The sequence below is a fragment of the Cotesia glomerata genome, linkage group LG5, assembly GCF_020080835.1.
Source record: "Cotesia glomerata isolate CgM1 linkage group LG5, MPM_Cglom_v2.3, whole genome shotgun sequence".
NCBI lineage: Eukaryota > Metazoa > Arthropoda > Insecta > Hymenoptera > Braconidae > Cotesia > Cotesia glomerata.
The window spans coordinates 12,079,830-12,100,884 of NC_058162.1; the positions used below are offsets into that span (position 1 = coordinate 12,079,830).

Below are 21,055 nucleotides of genomic sequence, written 5' to 3' on the forward strand. Positions count from 1 at the left end.
ATCTGAGTGATATGAACCTGGTAATATACAGGCCTGTTGTAGGGTGCGTTCGCGTTGGACACTTTCGCGCTGTAAGCACATGTATATAGATATCGATCACCGTATAATGTGCTATATGAAGTAGTGCTGAAAGCGTTCAAAGCGTCCAACGTGAATGCAGCCATAGTATATTTGTATATGTCCGATTTCGTTTAGTAATAGAGTTATTGTTATTATTTTATTATTATATTATGTTCCTGTATATTACTATCATATTATATTAATTATTAAAATAATAATAAATTTCTGTATTAATTATTAATAATAATAAATTTCTGTATACGTTATTACGTTCTATAGTATGATACAGCCGTATTGTATCTATCTATAATTAATCCCGTTCTACATGGTACGTTCACGTGCTATAGTTAATTGCGTGCTATAGTAAAACCTGCTCTTTTCTCATCAAAAAATATCCAGGATCTAAAAAACGGCGTTGCTATAGTTTCTGCTAGTGAATCTATCGAATTTTAATTAAAAAAATAATGACTAGTGGACTATAAATTAATTAAATTAGCAATTCACACCATATAGAATACATATTTATTATCAATTGCATCAAACAGTCAGTTAAGGTGGTTTAATAATTTTCAAACCTCACAAAATCGTTCTGCTTACGGTAAACACATTCGGTAGTCTGGCGCTCCGTTTACAACGGGATTTTTGAACGGACCTTGGCGCCAGATTCTACCGAATCTGTGGATTCGGTAGTCTGGCGCTCCGTTTACAACGGGATTTTTGAACGGACCTTGGCGCCAGATTCTACCGAATCTGTGGATAAAAATTTACAATTGGTACCAACTTAAATCTCGCGTTGGCTGCATTTTTTATAGCAAACGATCCCCTTGAAGCTACAGTTTATGTAAAAATAATTCCAGCGCACCCTGGCGGGTGTGGATGCAAGCTGTAAAATGTATTTTTTTAACTGTAGTTTCCCATCTATTGGAGGATTATCATGCATTCTCGAATTATTTAGTCTGTGGCATGTCACTTTTTACATCGAAAAAAAGTGAGGATCGAAATTTTTGAGCTTGCTATAGTTTGTGCAGATAAAATTTAATAATTTCAAGTAGATTAATTGTTATAATTGAATATAATTAATCAATATCAGTAAAATAAAGTATGAACTACTGTTATAATTTAAAATTTAGGAACGAGAAGTACCGTAGAATTAAATAAAGTTTTGCAACCTCGAAATACCGTTCTGCTTACAGTAAACACACTCGGTAGTCTGGCGCTCCGTTTACAACGGATTTGAACGGAAATTGGCGCCAGATTCTACCGAATCTGTGGACAAGTTGACGAAAGTGCTGACGGATTAATCAGGAAAAAACTGCGAATTTTTGAATTTCAGCAAAATCAAATCTCACTAATATAACATTACGCATTACAGATGTTATAAACATATAATAAATTTTAAATAAACAGCATGAATAAAAATTGAATTTCGGAGATTTTAGATAACACCTATTTTTTTCCCTATGAGACTATTTAATTATAATAAAATAAACGTATTAAAACGTTATATGGAGTATTTGAATTGTCATGCATTTTTATAATTTAGAATCATACATTTTATATTTTTTTTAAATGTTCATAATTTGCTTGCAGCTATTCTGGCACACTTTTTTTTCCTTGCTGCATTCTTCTGGCTGAATACAATGTGCTTCAACATCTGGTGGACATTTCGGTGAGTCTCTTTTATTGAAATTCTGTATGAAATTTCATATAGTGCTATTTGAAAAATCAATACACGAGGTTTTAAGAATTATTGTAAAAGTCCGGATGAAAATTCTCAAAAACACAGAATTCATAAATTCACAAATGAGTGAATTCACAAATTAACCGAATTTAGCTAAAATCTTTTTATAAGAACACACTGGAAAAAAATTTTTTTTTTTATGAATTTTGAAATAGAAACACTAAACCCTTCAAAAACTGCTACTCAAATAACAGTATCATTTGCAAGTGTTTACGTAAGACACTGGTAACTGGTAAAAAAACATATTTATTAGAATTTTCACAAGTTTGTGCAAAATGACTTTTATAATCCAATCTTGTAGCAGATCCCAACATAAAATTGAGATAAAATATATGTGAAGTCAATTTATTCGTAACGTGATTTGTAAAATATATCATAAGCATGAAAATATAGACAAACTCTATATTCAGGCGCGCGCTTGCGCGCGCAAATTAAATTCTAGTTTAGAAAGAAAACATAACATAAAAAATGTTATTGTCTATGGGCTTTTGGAAGATCACGCTCAAGGTGAGAATTTTGACCTCAATAGAATTGAGGCCGGTCTTAGGTCATTAAAACCAGACCCGATTAGTATCGTTAAATGCTGGAGAATAGGTAAATTCTCCGAGTCCCTGGCTAAGCCCCGTCCGCTCAAAATCATAACTTCTTCAGTGTCTGACGCTGACGCTCTTCTACAGTTGTTCCAGTCATGCAAAAAGAACAAGACACTGCCTCAGGAATTCACGGGATTGCAATTCCAACATGATTGGACGGCTTTACAGCGTCAGAAGTTTGCGAGCTTGAAAAAAGAACTAGTTCATCGGAAATCTCAAGGGGAGGAGAATATCCGTATCGTTGCCAGAAACGAAGTCTCCAAAATTATTACTATATCAACCAAACCGTAAAAATTCACGATCAGAACACCAGAGGCATCAACACCAAATTTGCTATCATATATCATTCAAGACCATTATCTGATGCCGATGTCATTACACTTACTGATTGCACTCATTGTACTTACTGAAACCTGGCTGACCTCCGATAAACTCTTCTCAGAAGTTTTTGATTTAATTACCTTCTGTATCTATAAAGCTGATAGAATGTCAAGAACTAGATCAAGGAGTGGAGGCGTCCTTTTGCCTATTAAAATGAACATTGTTGTGTCGCAAGTTAATATAAATCACATTATGATTCAATTTGAATAAATCGATGCAATCCGCCTGAGAATCTCACTGTCTTTGAATACTGTTCTAACATTCATTCTACTGAACATTGCTCCAGACATTAGAATTCACTTATTTCGGCAGTTACTGGACGACCTTCTGAGTTTCTCTCTGATCATCATCGACTCATAATCGTATTTCAGTGTGTTCAAGTGATCATTGATTGGATATCGCTAGAAATTGGCAGGAAAACTCTATTTTTAAGTCAGATGCCTATGTGAGTCTTACATTCGTGCTACCACTTTATATGCATTGTTAATATCTTTTTATTTTTTGTTTTTTTTTTTCTTTTTTATTGTACTATTGTATACTACTTACTATGTACAATTATATTTTGTATGGAACCCTGTTATTGGCCTTGCTGTTGGGTTCATTGTTTAATAACTAAATAAATAACATATAACGCCTACTGACACACTAGGTGTCTGCTTCTTTTTTCTAATGTGAATCTTGTTAAAAAAAAAAAAGCACATGTCTATTCATACGTAAAAAAAAGTTCTGATAAATCCACGCCGCGTGCGTGGAAAAAATTTTGCAAAGACACAGGTAGATGATATGTAGCAGGTGTCTCAAGATGCATTTTACTATATGTATCACTGTTTTACTCCTTCTATATAGAATTGAAGACTACCTTACTGAGATGTAAAGTTTATAACGGGGTTTTGCCTGACCCGGGGATTTACCAAGCCAGGCTCACCGTTTATATTGAAAATTTTAGCTTACTAAAAAAAAAGAATTATTATTAAAAAAAAAAATGTGAGCCGTCACGGGACGCCTGGCAGATGTGAAACATCGACATTATTTTGTAAAAGTAATATGCAGAAAAGAACAGATTGTGATAGGAACTAAATATGTCATAATGATAAAATAAAATATTACGATTTTTTTTCCAGATAACGATGACTATTTATTGAATAAACATAAGCCATTCCCATGGCTAAGCGGTATAACGCTTGTCATGCTTGCTTGGGACTGGTGAGGCGTGGGTTCGAATCCCGGTGTGAAATTTAGCTGAAATTTAATTTTCAGTGAACATCGGTGCTCGTAACTCACGCCGGGCTGTACAGGTTCGGGTTTTTCGATGGTTTCCCCAAGCCCTATGCTACCGGTGGGGCACAGGCAAATGCGTGCAGTTTCCCCAAAGTCGGCCCATCGCCGCATTACTCTCCAGGCTGAAAAAGTATGTAATACCGCCAAACTTATTCTGCCAAACTTAATGTACCGATCAGTCTGGAGTCCCCTTCCGATATCGGACGCACCCCCATCGAGACAGAAGTCTGAAAAGCGGGGTTAAAATAAAAAAAAAAAAAAAAATATTGAATAAACATTTATTTTCATTAAATACAAAAATTTACGAATTTATTTCCAATCTTGACTACTTAATTCGTTTAATCAGTGACTTCGGTAATAGTTATATTCGATGTTGCCTCTGAGGACGGTATTACTGTGACAATTGGTCGATGGTAACTGAAGTATGTTACAAAAGTATTGGACATAACATTATCAAGATATCTAATAAATACAGTATCTATTGTTGTTCCGTATCTGGTGTTAGGTTTTCTTGGATTGTTATTAATTTGCAATTGAAATTCTTCTTGGAGAAACGTAATTAATGGCGTTGATTCATCTTTTGCAAAATTTACATTGAAATCCCCAGCTAAAATCAATGGTAGTTTGTCTTTATTGGTTTTGAAAGTTATTGAACCTCTGTGACTGTACGGAAATAATCTCTCGTGTAAAAATGAAATGATGTCATTTATTTTTTTATTAGGAGAAATGTACACAACAATCATCATCAATTCACTTCCATCTTCTAGTTTAACGTGTGAAGCACATATATCGCCAATAGATGTTTGGGAGACATGAACTTCTGTAGCATTTTGAATTACTAAATCAATGTTGAATGTAGTAATATGTGAAGTATTGTTGTTTTTATAAATGGCAACTCCAGCGGCTCTAACATTTTGTCTCTTAAATTTAGCTATACAATGAAAATTAGGTAAGTCAACTGATTCATCTGCAGGAAGCCATGTTTCAGTTAGTAATAAAAAGTTACTCCTTTGACAAATAGAATCTTGTAAATCAGTAGTATGTTTTCTGAGACTTTGGCAGTTTAAAGTATAAATGGTTAATTTATTTCTGGAGTTTATAAATTCAGTGATCAGTCCTTGCAATGTAGTAAGTTTGTTTAGAGATAATCTTTTAAATTCTTGCTGTAAACTTGAAACTGATGGATCTACTCTTCTTCCATGATTAAATCTTAAATTATCCTGACTGTTACATATAAACAACCCTTCAAGACTTGTTACTCGTGTTAAACCTACGTAAAGTAATGAAATAGAATGACTTTTACTATACTCATAGACCACCTCATCATATGTACCTCCTTGAGACTTATGAATAGTCATAGCACATCCTGATATCAATGGAAAATGATTTCTTTTTCTCACAATGGTTTTATTATTATTGAGTGGTATACTTGAAGTTCGACGTACGATAGGTACTGCACGTCTATCGATATTATGTTCCGCAAGAAAGGCAGCGGCTTTTCTTCTAGCCACCATACCAGTGTTTTTATCTAGAAAAACGAGCCATATGCGAGTTACTTGATTTTCATCATTTTGTTCTATATGAACCAACTTTCCAACGGCGCCGTTAGCTAAACCGTCTACCACGTCTATGTTAGTTGTAATAATATAAGGTTTTCCAATAACAAAAATGATTTCGTATGGCAAACCTCCAGTATCAATCACTGACAACTTGTGTAATTTTTGTCTCATGTTTGCTTCTTGCTCATGATTAGTACAACCAGAAATAATGTCCATTGCAATTGAATCTATTTTATTTTCAGTTTGTAAAGCTAGTACGTTATATGCGTTAACTGATGCATTATCATGAAATAATCTTACACCACTTGGACACAGGCGCAAGGCTTCTTCCTTCGTAAAAAATCTAGATTCGATAACGGCTGATTCATCATCATTTAAAATAATACCACTGCCAATTTTTGTAAGAATAGAAGCAAACATTTCGTTATCTTGACGCATTATTTGAGTTAATTCATAGAATTTTAATCCTCGCCAAAGTAAGGGTCCAATCATCCGTTGTTTAGACTGCTTATAGATTGGAGTTACACGGACTGGAGGTAATTGTCGCAAATCTCCAATAAAAATAATGTCTAGACCACCAAAATTTTCATCAAAATTTCCGGTTATTTGCTTTAATCTTGCGTCTATTTGGTTCAAGAGCTCGGCACCAATCATACTGATTTCGTCAATTATTAAAACTTTGACATATTTAAATAAGCATCGATATTGTTGTGCTGTTTCTATTGACAACGGAATTAGTTTTGACAATGATATTTTCAATGCAGTATGAACAGTAGTTCCGTTAATAGCTACTGCAGCTTTACCAGTCGAAGCACACGTAATGTATGAATTGCAGAACCCATCATTATCAGAAAATCTGTTATATACTTCCATTATCAATTTTATTACAAAGGTTTTTCCACATCCAGCTGGCCCAGTAAAAAATAATTGTAAAGGTGATCTCTCTGCAAATAAATTGTGATGAATGACGTTTAGTAGCAAATCTTTCTGTTTTTCATTAGCGCTTCTCATGAGTTCGCAAAAACGATCATTACTCATGATATTTTCTGTTCTTTTGGCTATTGCTCCCAAGTTTTTAAGCGTAGCTATACGTAAATCATTAACCGCAGCATTCGGATTTCTGTACAATTCTTCAAAGGGGTTTGGCTCTGGAAATCTTGTAGCAATGTCTCGAGCTTCTGATTCGTCATCTATTAGCTTACCTTCATGACATAATTGTCGGCATATAACAATTATCTTTTGAATATCAATATTTGACTCAAATTCTTTTCTTTTTTCTAAAATTTCGTTTTCGTGTTCATCATATATAGTTGTGAATTTCATATCTGCTAATATTTCTGTGTCTTCATTTCTAAATGGTATATGTAAGGTCACCATTTCTCTTTTGTACTCGTTGTAATCCTGAGTCATGTCATAATTTCTATAACGAATAACTTGAGGCTGCTTTTTTCTGGTGTACTCTCCCTTTCTGTTTTTAGTATAGTTTGAAACAAATTGGGCTAAAGAAATTCCTTCCAATTCTTCTGGCTGTTTTTGATACTTGTCATGCCAATCTTCCTTCCAAATATCAGTAGAGTCGTCATCAAGTTCATCAATTTGTTTTTGTGTTTTTCTTATCCTCTGTCGTTCAATAGGCCAACAAGTGTTAATATACTGAACCGCTACTGACGATTTAGACATTGGTAACCTTAAAAGATACCAAGCAGCTTCTTGACTACTCATCTCAATAGTATTCAGCATGTCAACGCTCATTTTACGAGTTATTTCAACAATATCGAATTCTGGATTCTCATTCATAACTTCTATTATTTTTCGTTGTAAATTGCTAATGCCTCTGTTGGTTTTATTGACACATTCGACGACATATGCCGCGCAAGAATATTCTTCAGTAATTATCTGAAAATCCATATTTGACTTTAAGACATTAAAAACAAATGGATTGAAAGTATTGTGCCATTCTTCGGACGGATGTCGTTTATAGAATATTCTTGGTCTACTAATACCAGATCTTAGTATATCTTTGTATTCTTCATCTGATCTGATATTATTACTTTCATAATAATCATCAATACTGTCATAGTCATTACTTTCTAAGTTAATTCTAATTTCATTATATCTTTTCAAGTGTTCTTTGTAAAGTGGATTCGTTTTTTCCATCGGTATTAAAATCATTGTAGATTTACAAGGCATAAATGGTGCTTCAAATCGGTACTTTTGCACAGAATTAGAGCCAATTTTTTTGTAGCACGTGAAGGTATGCTTATGCGTAAGTAATTTTATGTTTCCCGATGCTTCCGACGTTGATACTGATACTAAACTGTTAATCATTTCTATTGCTTGTTTTTGCTCTTCTCCAAGAATATCTGTGGGAGCATTATCCAGCCATAAAAGAATATGCGCATGTGGACTTCCTCGATATTGAAATTCAATTCTCAAAAAGTAGTTAATAACTCTAAACTTACCAAAAGGACTGAACTTCTTTGATTGTAAAATTGTCATTATTACATTAACTAACTTGTTAAAATAAATAGCACATGTTACAGCATCGTTGTTAATTAATGAACTTTTTTGGATAAAACTTAGTTCCGATGCGATAAAATTTTGCATATCTTCTTTTTCTTCAGCTAATTTATGTAACAATGTTAATAAATCCGGCCACCCTATTTCATTTGCGCTTAGTGTCATGAATGCAGTTGGCTTCCCTAGCTGCCGAATCATTGCGAATAAATCTTTTTTTCTTGCAGACCAATACCAAACTGAATTCGGGATTGACCGTAGAAAAGCTAAATTAGACTCTATGCAGCTATGAATATACTCTTCGGATTGAACTTGTTCCTTAGTTATATTAGTATCTGTACCAACATGTCTAAACGCGATCGTTAAACAGTCACGAACTCGCAGTCTCATTATTTTTACAGCCATATATAACAAATGATAGGGATTGACTCCTCGCCGATCCTTACGTCGCAGTTCACTAGATGCCATCATAAAAGGTGTAGCTTTGACTGTATCCCTAAATTTTCTAAAGTGTCCCATATAAATACTCGGAAATGATAGCTGTTCAGCATGCTCATCGAATAATAAACTTTGTGGGATATTGTGTTGCCCTGGCGCTAATCTTAAATATTTTTCTTCATTCCATACCAAAGTTTGTTGTTGAGCAGTTAGGCTTTCTTCAATATCGATTTTTTTATCTAAATTCGTCAATATTCTGTTGTGTAATCAGTGGTGTTTCTTGGTTAAAAAATGATTCATCAACTGTTATTTTATAATGCAGATATAAAGGTGTATGAATCAAATAATCCAACCATTGTCTAATTGATCCGATGCTAATTAGGCCATGAACAAAACTACTTTTATGAATCATTTTTTTTTTAATATGTACATAAATGCAATGTTCATCATTGACATCTCTTGGAAGTAATCGTACCATTGTATCAACAGAAGCAGGAACATTGATAATTTGTCCGTATATGCCGAATTGTCCTTCAACGTGCCTTAATCTTCTTATTTACATAAAAGGAAATCTATTTTTGGTAAATGTTGTGGTATTTTTGGATAGTGAAATCCATTATAAACAGAAAAATTAGGAATGCTATTTTTATCTAATGCTGATTTACAAATAGAGCAAATTTTGAGTGCATCCACATTTTGCCCGTTAGTTATTGTGTTAATAATATTTCCAGATGCAGATGGTTTCTTTAAATCTTTTTCAAACCAAAGTCGATCGCAGATTGAGCAAGCATGTCCAAACTTATTATTTTTAATATTATCGTTAAAATATTCATGAGCTGATTTATGGTATCTAAATTGACTGTAGTTATTCGGAATTTCCGTAGTATTTGCACTTGATTGACTTCGTTCAATTTGCTGAGATACTTCAACTACTACATGCTGCATTTCTTCTAAATCAGCTACATTTCGAGAATTTGTCCTTATTTCATCTTTTGTTGGATCGTTAATTATTTCTGTAAATTCGATGTTTGGAGAAGTAGATAATTCTGTAATCACATCTGCATTTTGTAGACGCCTCCTTCTTTCCGCTTCACGTTGTTTCAATTTATCTCTGTTCTGCTCCCTGTATCTTTGTTGACGTTCTCTTTTTTTTTTTTGGAGAGCATTTAGTTCATTACCTTGATCATTTCTTTGAATGGATGATGGTTGTATTTTTTCCGAACCAGATGAACTTTGAGCAGTAATTATTTCTTCATTATTCAGTTCTATTCTATTCGTGTTTGAAGAGGTAGATGGTCCGGCAATACTTTGTGAATATTGTATGCGTTCTCTTCTTTCCGCTTCACGCTGCTTCAATTTGTCTCTGTTCTGCTCCCTGTATCGTTTTTGACGTTCTTTTTTATTATTATTTACTCTAAAGAAAATATATAAGTGTTAAAAGAAGCTTAAATAAAAATTAGTATATTCTGGTACTATTAGATTAATAAAATCTTACATAACATTAATAGTATGTCTTGTGTTTAACTGATCTTGGTGATGTCCAGTTTCAATAATAATATTTTGTGACCCCTATGATGATTGTTGGGTTCTGAAATATTTATAAAAAATATGTTATTAAAATATACAGAAAAATTTAAATTGGCTTCAATATATTAGTAAACTCAAGAATCTTAGCTAGTTATTTCAATATACCACAAAAGATCTTAAATTATAAATATCAATAATAAATGTTTCACTATAAATTCCACTACGATTAGAAAAATTAATTAATTTTTTAATGTTCATATTAATAACAAATAAGAAAAACATTCGTGCGCTGCACGCCATCAGCTGATTTTGAAATACAATTCTGTCAGTCTTAATAAATTTATTCTCCAAGCAATTGTTTTAATGCATTAATTTCAATAAGAATCAAATTAAAATTAATAATTAATTTAAAAACATTATATGCAATGAAATTTATGTGAATTTTAATCTACCAAGAGAGTAGATTTTACATTTACTGGCGCTCAAAACACACCAAATATACGCGTGCTTAATGCACCTATAAATGCATACTTTAATTATAAAAATATAATTAACTTACTGATGACTTGATAGTGTGTCATAGTGTGATTTTGCTTTCTTTGCAGGAGGCTGATCACTTTCACTCTCTAAATTATCACGGTCAGACATTTTATTATCAGAAAAATAATTTGTTTTCAAGTAAAACACAGGTTATGTGTACTGTAGTAAATAACACTGTATACACTACGGAGTATTCACTATAGGTATCCGAGCTCAGTGTAGCGAGAGAGATGGCTTAACGCCGGATCGAGTGGGAGAGAATCGCACAGTCGATTGCGCATGGCGACGCGTCGCCACACCATACACTACTGCATATAGAATGTATATATATACCATCATATGGCGTGGCGACGCGTCGCCACGGCATGCGTCGCCACGGCATGCGTCGCCACGGCATGCGTCGCCACGCCAGAAATCGGTTTTACGTGCGGCTATAGATGTTTCACATCAAAAAGGGCGCCAGGAGAATGATCTCCAATTAATTACTACTACGACTTCGGCTAGCTCTTACCTCTTCCTCAGGGTGGCGGGCCATGCTGAAATACTCGTCGTTAAAAAATAGGACAGCAAACTAAACGAAAATTCTTAAAATTACTCGAAATAAATTCAGAAGAATTTAACAGAAAAAAATAACAATTTATTTAACAAAATTTTATTTCTCACACTCGCATTCATACATCGGCAATCACACTATGTAATAACAGCATTACAAAAAAAAATAATCGGAAAGCGTTGAATCCTCGCATATTATTTTGTTAATCAAAATATTTTACAAAATTACAACGTGGACTCTAAACGCTGGATTCAACACTGAACAAGAACGTCGGCTTACCAAGCAGTTGAGCGTCGTCCTCATCGTAGCAGCTCGGAAAAGCTTCGTGCGGTCGACTCGATAAATAATTAATTAAAAAATATAAATACTTTACTACAAGTTACAAATTAATTTCAAGTGGACAAAATCGCGACAATACTTCGAAATTAACTTAAGGTTGCGGAGCGCGCAAAAGCGCGTCCGAATCCGTCAACAGTCCAGCCTCGAATCCTCTTCTTCATAGAGAAGTACCCGCTTCTTCCTTCGTTGAAGTTGGCGACGCTAGTCTTCATTTCCATTGGAATTGATCCCCGTCGATAGTTGATCTAGGTCCGTATGACAGTCAACGGACCTCCACGACAGTCTTTAGTCACCTCTGCTCCTGCAGTACTGACTAACCAACTGTCATCGATGGTGATCGTCGTATTGGAACATGCGGCAATGTAACGTCGATTGTCCTCAGACCTCTCGGGTGTTTACGCCGCTCAGTGCCTCGCTCGCTTCGGTACTCGCTTATTATCGTCGTAGCTCTATCCTTGTCGTTCCAATGCATAGCCTCGTACTCGCTGTGACTCGCTCTGTCTTCGTTACTCGTCCAGCGTTACGTATTTATACAAAATAATTCATAAAAATTAGTAAAGTTTTCATTCATTCACACATAACATTCACGACTTCACGATCATAAGACTTCATTCGCAATTCTGCTGCAAGCCATGCGTCTATGTCTTCGAGTAATTCCTTGCGCAAGTCTTATGCATTTACTGTACCCATGACTTTCGGAAGAATATTTATCAATTCATATAAGACATAGAGTCGTTCGGGTCAAGTGTGCGCACTTAAGGATTTAAACTAATATTAAAATTAAACAATAACAAATAAAGACAGAATAACCCATGCAAACGATAAATTATTTATTGAACTAATAATAAAATCAAGTAATATTACATAAAACTTTGATACTTAGAAAGAAAAAACAATTAATGAGAGAAACTCAAAATGCGCACACTTGACCCGCTTTGCGGGTAAGTGTGCGCATTCGTTTGGCTAAGTGTGCGCACTTGGGGAAAGTGTGCGCATTGTTTTTTAATAACTATAATCTTCTTACTTACTAATTATCTTGAAGACTAGATAAATAAATAATAAGAGATCAACTTAGAAAACATAAAATCACGTTAAATCAGATGATTAAAATTAAAGTTAAAAGAAATTATAGAAGTTTAAAATGAGTTCATTTTATGAAGAATGTTTTTGGCAGCGATCACACTCAAAACTACCTCCTTCATAAAAGGTACATTCTTCATGCCACCAGTCCATGGATTTAGTACATTGTATCCATTCCTCTGTCGGAGGTTCCGTGTATTGCTCCCTACAAAGTGGACAAAAATATGTTTTTGAGTCAGAGTTGGTAACCTCTGGCTTTTTTTTCAACTTTTTTTTTAGCGGTACAGTTTTTTTGTTTTTATGCTTCAAAGGCTCAGTCTCATTCAATGCTGGCTTACGAATTTTATTTTTAGGTTTTTTTTTCTCGTCTTCGAGTCTTTTTTTTTCTTCCAGTTGTTCTTTATAAGGACTAGAGGTAATAATTTGAGACTTCATAGCAACTCGATTGGTACGACGTCTTTTTTCTTTCATCTTTGGAAATGGTGAGATCATGGAGACCGAGACATTTTGAGATTGATTCTCTTTGTTTGAGCTTGTGTTTGTCAACTTTTGAGTACTTGATGGTGATGATGCAGGAGCTTCTATAAAAAGTTGCTCATCAGTATTAGAATTTATAATCATAGGAGTTATAGGATCACACTCAGCAAGGGATTCTTCAACCTGCTCATTTACACTGTTTTCAATGACAGGTAACGCTTCAGTCCTTGCTACTGACTCGTCATTACCTGTTTTTGGTGGTTCAATTGCAAGAACATTTTGTTGTTCTTCGGGAACTATCTGATCAGTGACTAATGATGGAGCAAAGTCTGCCTCGCTAAACAAATCATCGTCAAAAGGATATACTCCACTCACTTTAAAGCCAGATTCCGCGTTTCCTACAGTAGCGACTTTTTTGTATGCTTCATTGAATAGTTTCGCGACATGATACTGTGTAATAGCTTTCCCTGGGAACTGAGACATGAATTTATTACACGCAATCAAATACTTAGCTTTAAGAGGACCGAAAAAAGATCTGTCCAGTGGTTGGAGCTTGTGACTTCCATGTGGTGGTAAAGTTAGCATAATAATGTTCTGCTCGCGAGCGTAGTTCACTGCCTCTAAACTGATATGAGAGGAGTGATTGTCAAGAAGCAGCAATACAGGATCTTCAGGTGTAGCGTGAACAAAAGATTGGAAATGTTTCAACCAGGTGACAAACAGATCTGTGTTAACAAAACCATTGTCAGATACCATGGAGATGCTTTGAGAAGGAGCATCATTTATCAAATCATCACGATTTCTCTTTCGAGGAAAAATAAATGCAGGTGGAACGTAGTGACCCGCAGCACTCATACAACAAATAGCTGTTACTGTAATGCCTCGTTTCGCAGAAACGACCTTACCCACCACTTTTTTTCCTTTAGTTGATACAACTTTGGGTGTTTTCTTTGGAACAGTGCTCATTCCTGTTTCATCAACCTTGTAGATGCGATTCGGTTTGAACTTATATCTCTTATATACTTCATCCAAGTTTTTGTAAAAACGATCAACTTGAACTTTATTAAATCCAATCACTCGAGCTAAACTAGTCGCTGTAGATTGACGAAGAGTCAAATCTGGGTGGCGTTTTAGAAAGCTTTCGACCCAATCCCGTCCTACAATGCATGTTGAAAAACTGTAAAGGCTTGACGACTTTTAATTCCGAGTAAACGTTCTCCTCTAACGAATTGAACTCCAGCCTCGAGGAGATGGGTCTTCGTCGAGGAAGAAATAATCCAACTTTCGTTTGGCCTTACAATAATGTAACCTCAAAAGCACATAAGTGATCAACATCTCGTTTCTCATCGTTACCCGTTAAAAAATCATCATGCATGATTATGCCAGTGCGGTCAGATCGTGGATAAAAAGTACCCCCACCCAGCATTACGCACTGTACTATTTCGCCTAGGGAAGGGGATCTTTTTACCCACGATCTGGCTGCATTGGATCATGCGAGACCATAAGTTAATCTCATGCATGACCATGCCTGAATATTCTCCAAATCTGAAAAAGCATAATCATGCTTGAAGAACAAATAACGATAAAAAAATTATTTTTTTGTTTATCACGGTTTTAGTATTTTACTATTTAGTTGCGATCGATTGTTTTTCTCATTAAAAATTACTATTTAACATCTGGTCTTTGACGATGTTCGAACATGGGACTTTTGAGACATGAAGAACCAAATAACCACTACGCTGACCCGCCTTATTATTTAGAAAGAGTTTTACTACATATTATTATCGTTCATCATTACAATTATTTTATCAATAATCAAATAATTATCAATAAATAATCATGCAAGTTATTATGAGAGTTCTCATTGATTTCTACATGAAGAAATCTACATATGGCTTTATTTCAGTAAAATATAATTTTTTTGAAATACTAAATGAATATTTGAAATTTTTCTGTCTTGTTGTAAGAAGCCTTTCCTAAACTTCCATTTCAGTAATAGCAATTTAAAATTAATTAAACATATCTTAAAATAATTTAATCGACTTACAGAGATTTGAGACCGGCAAGCTTGGAAAAGAGTCAAGAAATATTACGTTTAAGAGTGTATGCTTGCTACGCTTGGGGTGGACCATTTTTGGTTGCTGGACTTGCTGCTCTTCTCGATCACTTACCAGCCCAACCTCACAACCCTTTCCTGAGGCCTAGATTTGGAGAAAAAATGTGTTGGTTTTATGGTAAGTTGCACTTTGTCGATTCATAAAATAATGTTATTTAGAAACCAAAACAAAATATTTTGTTTTTTTTTTTGACTATCGTAATTAAGCATATTTTATTATATCTTGGTTAACTCAGTTACAGAGCAAGTTGGAAAGCTTGAGAATTTCTGAGTGAAGATAGCTTGAAGCAAATTTTAGTTCTTTACAATACTAGATCGATATACGTATATACTAACATTACCTGAAAAAACAATATTTCCCAAATTTTTGGAAATGTCCATTTTCATATTCAGAAGTTGAAGAAGTACATCAAAACGTCTTTTTTATATTGATAAATTCTTTTTGTTTAGAACCTATTTGAGAATATATATTAAAAGTTAACACTTTTTGTTAACAGGAGATAGAGAAATTTTGGCTTATTTCTTCGGTCCTATTGGTGTTTTACTCATCATTAATGTCATATTTTTCATCGCAACTGCTCGAGAATTAACTTGTGGACTATGGAAAGGTGAATTCGTAAAAAGCACTACAGAAAGGTTAGTAATTTGTTACTTATTTAAAACAGAGTTTTTGACGTTTCATGGTAAGACGGTAAAAGTTACAGAAAAACAGTAAAAAAGACTTTCAGGGAAAATTCAATTACTACAAAAAGATCCCATGCATTAATGCGTAAACAAACTTAATACTCTAAAAAAACTAGGAGATTTTTATTTTGATAATGTGTTGTGAAATCAAAAAGTTTTGATCTACAAACATTTTCATTTGTATAATTCATGTAATTATTATTTATTTTATATGTTCTAGAGCTGCTCTAGGTCGAGTTTGTTTGAAATTAGTAATTGTCATGGGTGTAACCTGGGTTGCTGACATTATATCATGGGCTGTTGGTGGTCCCAACTATTTGTGGTATTTTACAGACCTTTTGAATGCCCTCCAAGGCCTTTTTATCTTCATTGTAGTTGGATGGCAACCTCAAGTTCGTGCTGGTTTGAAAAAATTATTCAATCAAGATCCTCGAACAAGTGCTGGAAGACAAGGAAATGGCCTTAGTACAACAAGTCACGGTATGCCTAGCATGGGAGACAGTATGACTCAGAACCCAAGCACTAAGTCCGCGGCATTAGAAACTATCTGTTAAGATTTATAAAGATCCACGGAGACAAAACCGAAGAAAATTACACTAATTATTTGCATTTCGAGAAAAAAATATGTAATTTACAAATGAGATGAATTGCTAGTGAAATCTTTATTATTTTAAGTATTTTTTTATTTTATCACATAATAAGATAAAATTTGAAAAATCCGGTGAATACAATTCGAAGCAGCTATATTTTTTTTGTATTTTATTTAAAGTTTTTTAGAAAATATTTTCTAATTTAAAAAAATGTTTTTAGTATTACATTGCAAGAATCTTGTTTAATTCTGGAGAAAATTAATAGAAATAGAATCACTACTAGAGTAAGAAATTAAAAAAAAAAAAAAAAAAAAAAAAAGGAAAACTTACTGAGTATCAGGATTTTATAGATACAAGAATTGTTTTTAAATTATGAGAGGAAAATTAAATTAAAAATAAATAATTTATAGGGTAGATGTTTGTATAAAATCTACATGTAACGTAACTCTCATCAAAAAATAAGCAACCAAGCGACACACATTAAACTATCGTTTGAATTAATTAGGAATTTTTTAAGTTGTATTAAATTGCGATAAAAACAAACATTTTTTAAAACTATTTATAACAAGCTCAATTTTTCAATTTAATGCATTAAAATTTACAAAGTTCTTGTTATGATGTTTTATAACTTAAAAATTGTACGTTTAAATCGTCTAAGCTTTTACTTACTTATTAATAAGTGTGTATTCGAAAAAGAGACTGAACTACTATTTATTTATATAAATTTATGTTGTGTGTACAAATTCATAAAAAAAACAAAAGAAACAAACTTAAGATATACATAAAAAAATGGTAGAATGCTTTCTTAGTTTTCAATAATGAAAAAAATTTGCTATTTGCAAAAAAATAAGAACTAAAAAAAAATTTTCACATTTTTATGGACTGTATATGGGGTATTCCATGCCAAATCGACCACTTTTGACCCCGACCCCTTTAGATTTATCTGAAACTTTTGTATTCTTTTCTACCCTTTGAAAGACATTTTTGAGAATTTTTTCAAATTTTTTTATCCAACCCAAAAAAAGTTATGAATTTAAAAAAAAAATGGCTTTTTTATTTTCAAATAGCCATAACTTTTTTAGACATTGACCTTTGGGTACCTTTTTTTTTTTAATTTTTGTTTTTGAATGAATTTTTCGAAAACATACACAAAAAAAATTAAATATGATCAATTCTATAAAATAATCGGATTTTTTTAAGCCAAATCGTTATTTTTTCAAAGTTCGTCACATTTTTTTTTCTCAAAAAAAAACTTCAATCAATTTGACAACTATTCCCGCTCATCCCGGACAGGGCCGATTTTTTTATATTTTTTTTTATTTAATTGAAAAAAAAATTGTAAAATTTTCTATAATAAAAAAAATTTTTTTTTCAATTAAATAAAAAAAATATAAAAAGAAATTGGCCCTGTCCGGGATGAGCGGGAATAGTTGTCAAATTGAATGAAGTTTTTTTTGAGAAAAAAAAATGTGACGAACTTTGAAAAAATAACGATTTGGCTTAAAAAAATCTGATTATTTTATAGAATTGATCATATTTAATTTTTTTTGTGTATGTTTTCGAAAAATTCATTCAAAAACAAAAATTAAAAAAAAAAAGGTACCCAAAGGTCAATGTCTAAAAAAGTTATGGCTATTTGAAAATAAAAAAGCCATTTTTTTTTTAAATTCATAACTTTTTTTGGGTTGGATAAAAAAAATTTGAAAAAATTCTCAAAAATGTCTTTCAAAGGGTAGAAAAGAATACAAAAGTTTCAGATAAATCTAAAGGGGTCGGGGTCAAAAGTGGTCGATTTGGCATAAAATACCCCATATAGATTATAAAAAAGATGTTCAAAATAGATGATAATTGGGTATTTACATAGACGTGGGGCTCCACTTGTTTTCAGCTATAAAAAATTTAAAAATGAAGATAATCACAATGATTTTTTTTTTTTTTTTTTTTTTTTTAAACGTGTCCTACTCTTCGTTGGGTTAAAGATAAAAAAGTTTGATTTCTAAATAGTTTTACTTTTGATGCGTAACGTGAACAAAAAAAAACGTTGAAAAATTCATGCATTATTTTCAAGTTATTGATGAAAAATCGAAATTTCAGTTTCAAGACTTTAAATTCAAAAATCGTTATGGAATTTAATCCGAAGAGTAGAACAAAAAAACTCAGATAAGTCAATTTTTCGATTCTTTACGGCTGAAAATAGGTGAAATCCTATTTATATATAATTACTCATATCCACAATGAAAATATGCCGATTGAATGAAACGTAAAAATAAGTTGGATTTTTTTTATGCTAGAGGTGAAGACTTCAAACTTTGAATGTTTTTGATTCATTAGTTATTTTATTTCCAAAAATAAAGCATTTTCAAAATCTATCAAAATTTTTTTATAGTTCTTTAAAACTTTCAAGTTATATTAGAACAAGTTATAGATTTATCAGCTAAGCAAATGAATAATAGAAATCTCATGCTCTGATTAATTATACATTTATTATTATACATTGTTGTAGACTAAAGTGAACTAATATTTTGATATTTATATATGTAGGTAATAATATAATGATAAGTTAATATCAATTTATTTATTACTGATACATTTATATTATAACATAATTTTTATAAAGTAAAAAAAATACTTTGACTGCCAAAATTTGAATTGTATTATTTTTAAATGAATTTTTTAGTCGCTTTTACGGACACGAAAGTGAGCTCATTTGTAGGTAGAATATGAATAGTCCTAATATAAAAATAATTTTGATAATTTATAAAAAATAAAATTATAACATAAAAAAGCCTTTCAATCAATGCCTTCATATTAGATGCCAAATAAATGGTTGATAAAAATAATTTTGAAGTGATTAAAAATAGTTGAGTAAATGTAAAATTCGATAACTAATGAGATGAACCAATCTAATTAAAGTGATAAAATTAAAAAAATTAATTTAATTACAAAAAATTTATCTACATTTATTAACTCGACGAATATAATTGGGTAAAAAAGATATGAAGTAACAATTTTGGTTAATGCATATTAAGATGATTACAAAAATTATCCTATTAATTTTTTGAAAATAAAAAAAGAAAACAAAATAATAGTAATAATAATAATTAGTCTACACATCGAAGACTTTTTATTAGCTTCAATTGCGCGTTAAGTTTTCCATTATGAATCTTGAGTAATTATAAGCACAAAATTTACTTTTTTAGTATTCAATAGTATTCTTATACTTAGATTAAACCTATATTTTTGTTCCATTTTTTTATATGTTAATAATATTTAAATAAAGTTTGTAATAATCTTGTGCCTCAAAATAAAACTTGATGGAAAAGTAGACAATAATATAAATGTATGATCTTGCATGATTTAGCTTGTCAGAATATTTGATATTTAAAGATAGTACGTTAGTAATGGTATCATAATATTGATAATTATCTTAAAACTGTAGAATATTAATAAGTTGTAAATTAGAGTATTGACTTCGTTGTGTTTTAATTTTTTTTTAAATATTATAGTTTTGAAAATAAATTCGAAAAACTGATAATGCAAGCGTAGACATAACTACTTAATTTAAGATACTTAAAGAAGTCAAAGCTAAAAGGGTACAAGCGTCAAAGAATTTTTTTCTATTTTAGAATTAAAAAATTACTTTTTGTGAGCTTAAAATCAGTGTTACTTCACAAAAAATAATTTTTTGTCACTTATATTGGTTATTTTCCAGTAATCGATTAGTTTCTAAAACAAATTGAAAATTAATTATTTACATCATTTATTGGATAATTTTATAATAAACTTTGATTAACAATCAGTTAATAAAAACATTAAACAATTGAAATGTTGATGCAGCTTAGATTATTAAAAAACACCCCAAAGAACTGACAAAACGAACAATTAAATTTTTTTGTCTGATTAAAGTATTTCAACTAATTATTTAGAACAAAAGACTAAAAAATAAATACGTCTCAAAAATGATCGTGAATAAAAAAATGTAATTACTTTTTGACAATGTAAAATAACAAATTTTTCAGATTTAAGATGAGACAAAAGTATTACTTGAAATTTTGTATGTTGCCTCAAACTTAATAAGAGTAATGAAAGTTCATTCAAAATTGAAATAAACTATTAATAAACATTTAACTAAGTACCTTGAGGTTTAATTAAACTACAATAAGAATTATAATACTTATATAAATTTAATAATAGTTTAAAATATGTTTACATCAAAGTGTTCATTGTTTGAGATAGTGCATAAAAAAAAGTTTGGAAAATCCAAAAGTGCACGCCTCATAATCTCATTTTTCACAATAAAATTGATTAAAATAAATGATAAAAAGCAAAAAAATAAAAAACAGATTGCTATGGTTAGTGGCGCCATAACTCTGAGGTGAGGAAAAAAAATACTGTAATAAAATGTATAGATAGATATACAATAAAATCCACAGTCATAAATTAGTTTTTTTTAAATAATAATTTAACGACAGTGAATTGAACGCTCATATTAATTAAGAAAATCCGTCGTGTGTTACTTTAGATAGTAAAAAAAAAATTATTCCGGTACGATCATTTTTTCGACCAATTTCCCTGCCACATA

The 21,055-nt window shown here is 31.8% G+C and overlaps 1 protein-coding gene across 2 annotated transcripts in view; it reads left to right on the forward strand.

The window, feature by feature from the left end:
• Nucleotides 1-16,792, forward strand: part of LOC123264705 (probable G-protein coupled receptor Mth-like 1) — a 26,342-nt gene extending 9,550 nt beyond the window's left edge. Inside the window, exons 4-7 of one of the 2 annotated variants that reach the window (XM_044728135.1) lie at nt 1,651-1,726; nt 15,130-15,317; nt 15,697-15,835; nt 16,104-16,792. In XM_044728135.1, the coding sequence (XP_044584070.1) occupies nt 1,651-1,726; nt 15,130-15,317; nt 15,697-15,835; nt 16,104-16,437 (737 nt within the window). In that variant the 3' untranslated portion in view covers nt 16,438-16,792. Of the gene's footprint in view, nt 1-1,650; nt 1,730-15,129; nt 15,318-15,696; nt 15,836-16,103 lie in introns of both variants that reach the window. The other variant, XM_044728134.1, reaches the window with a different exon arrangement.
• Nucleotides 16,793-21,055: the final 4,263 nt, after the last annotated feature.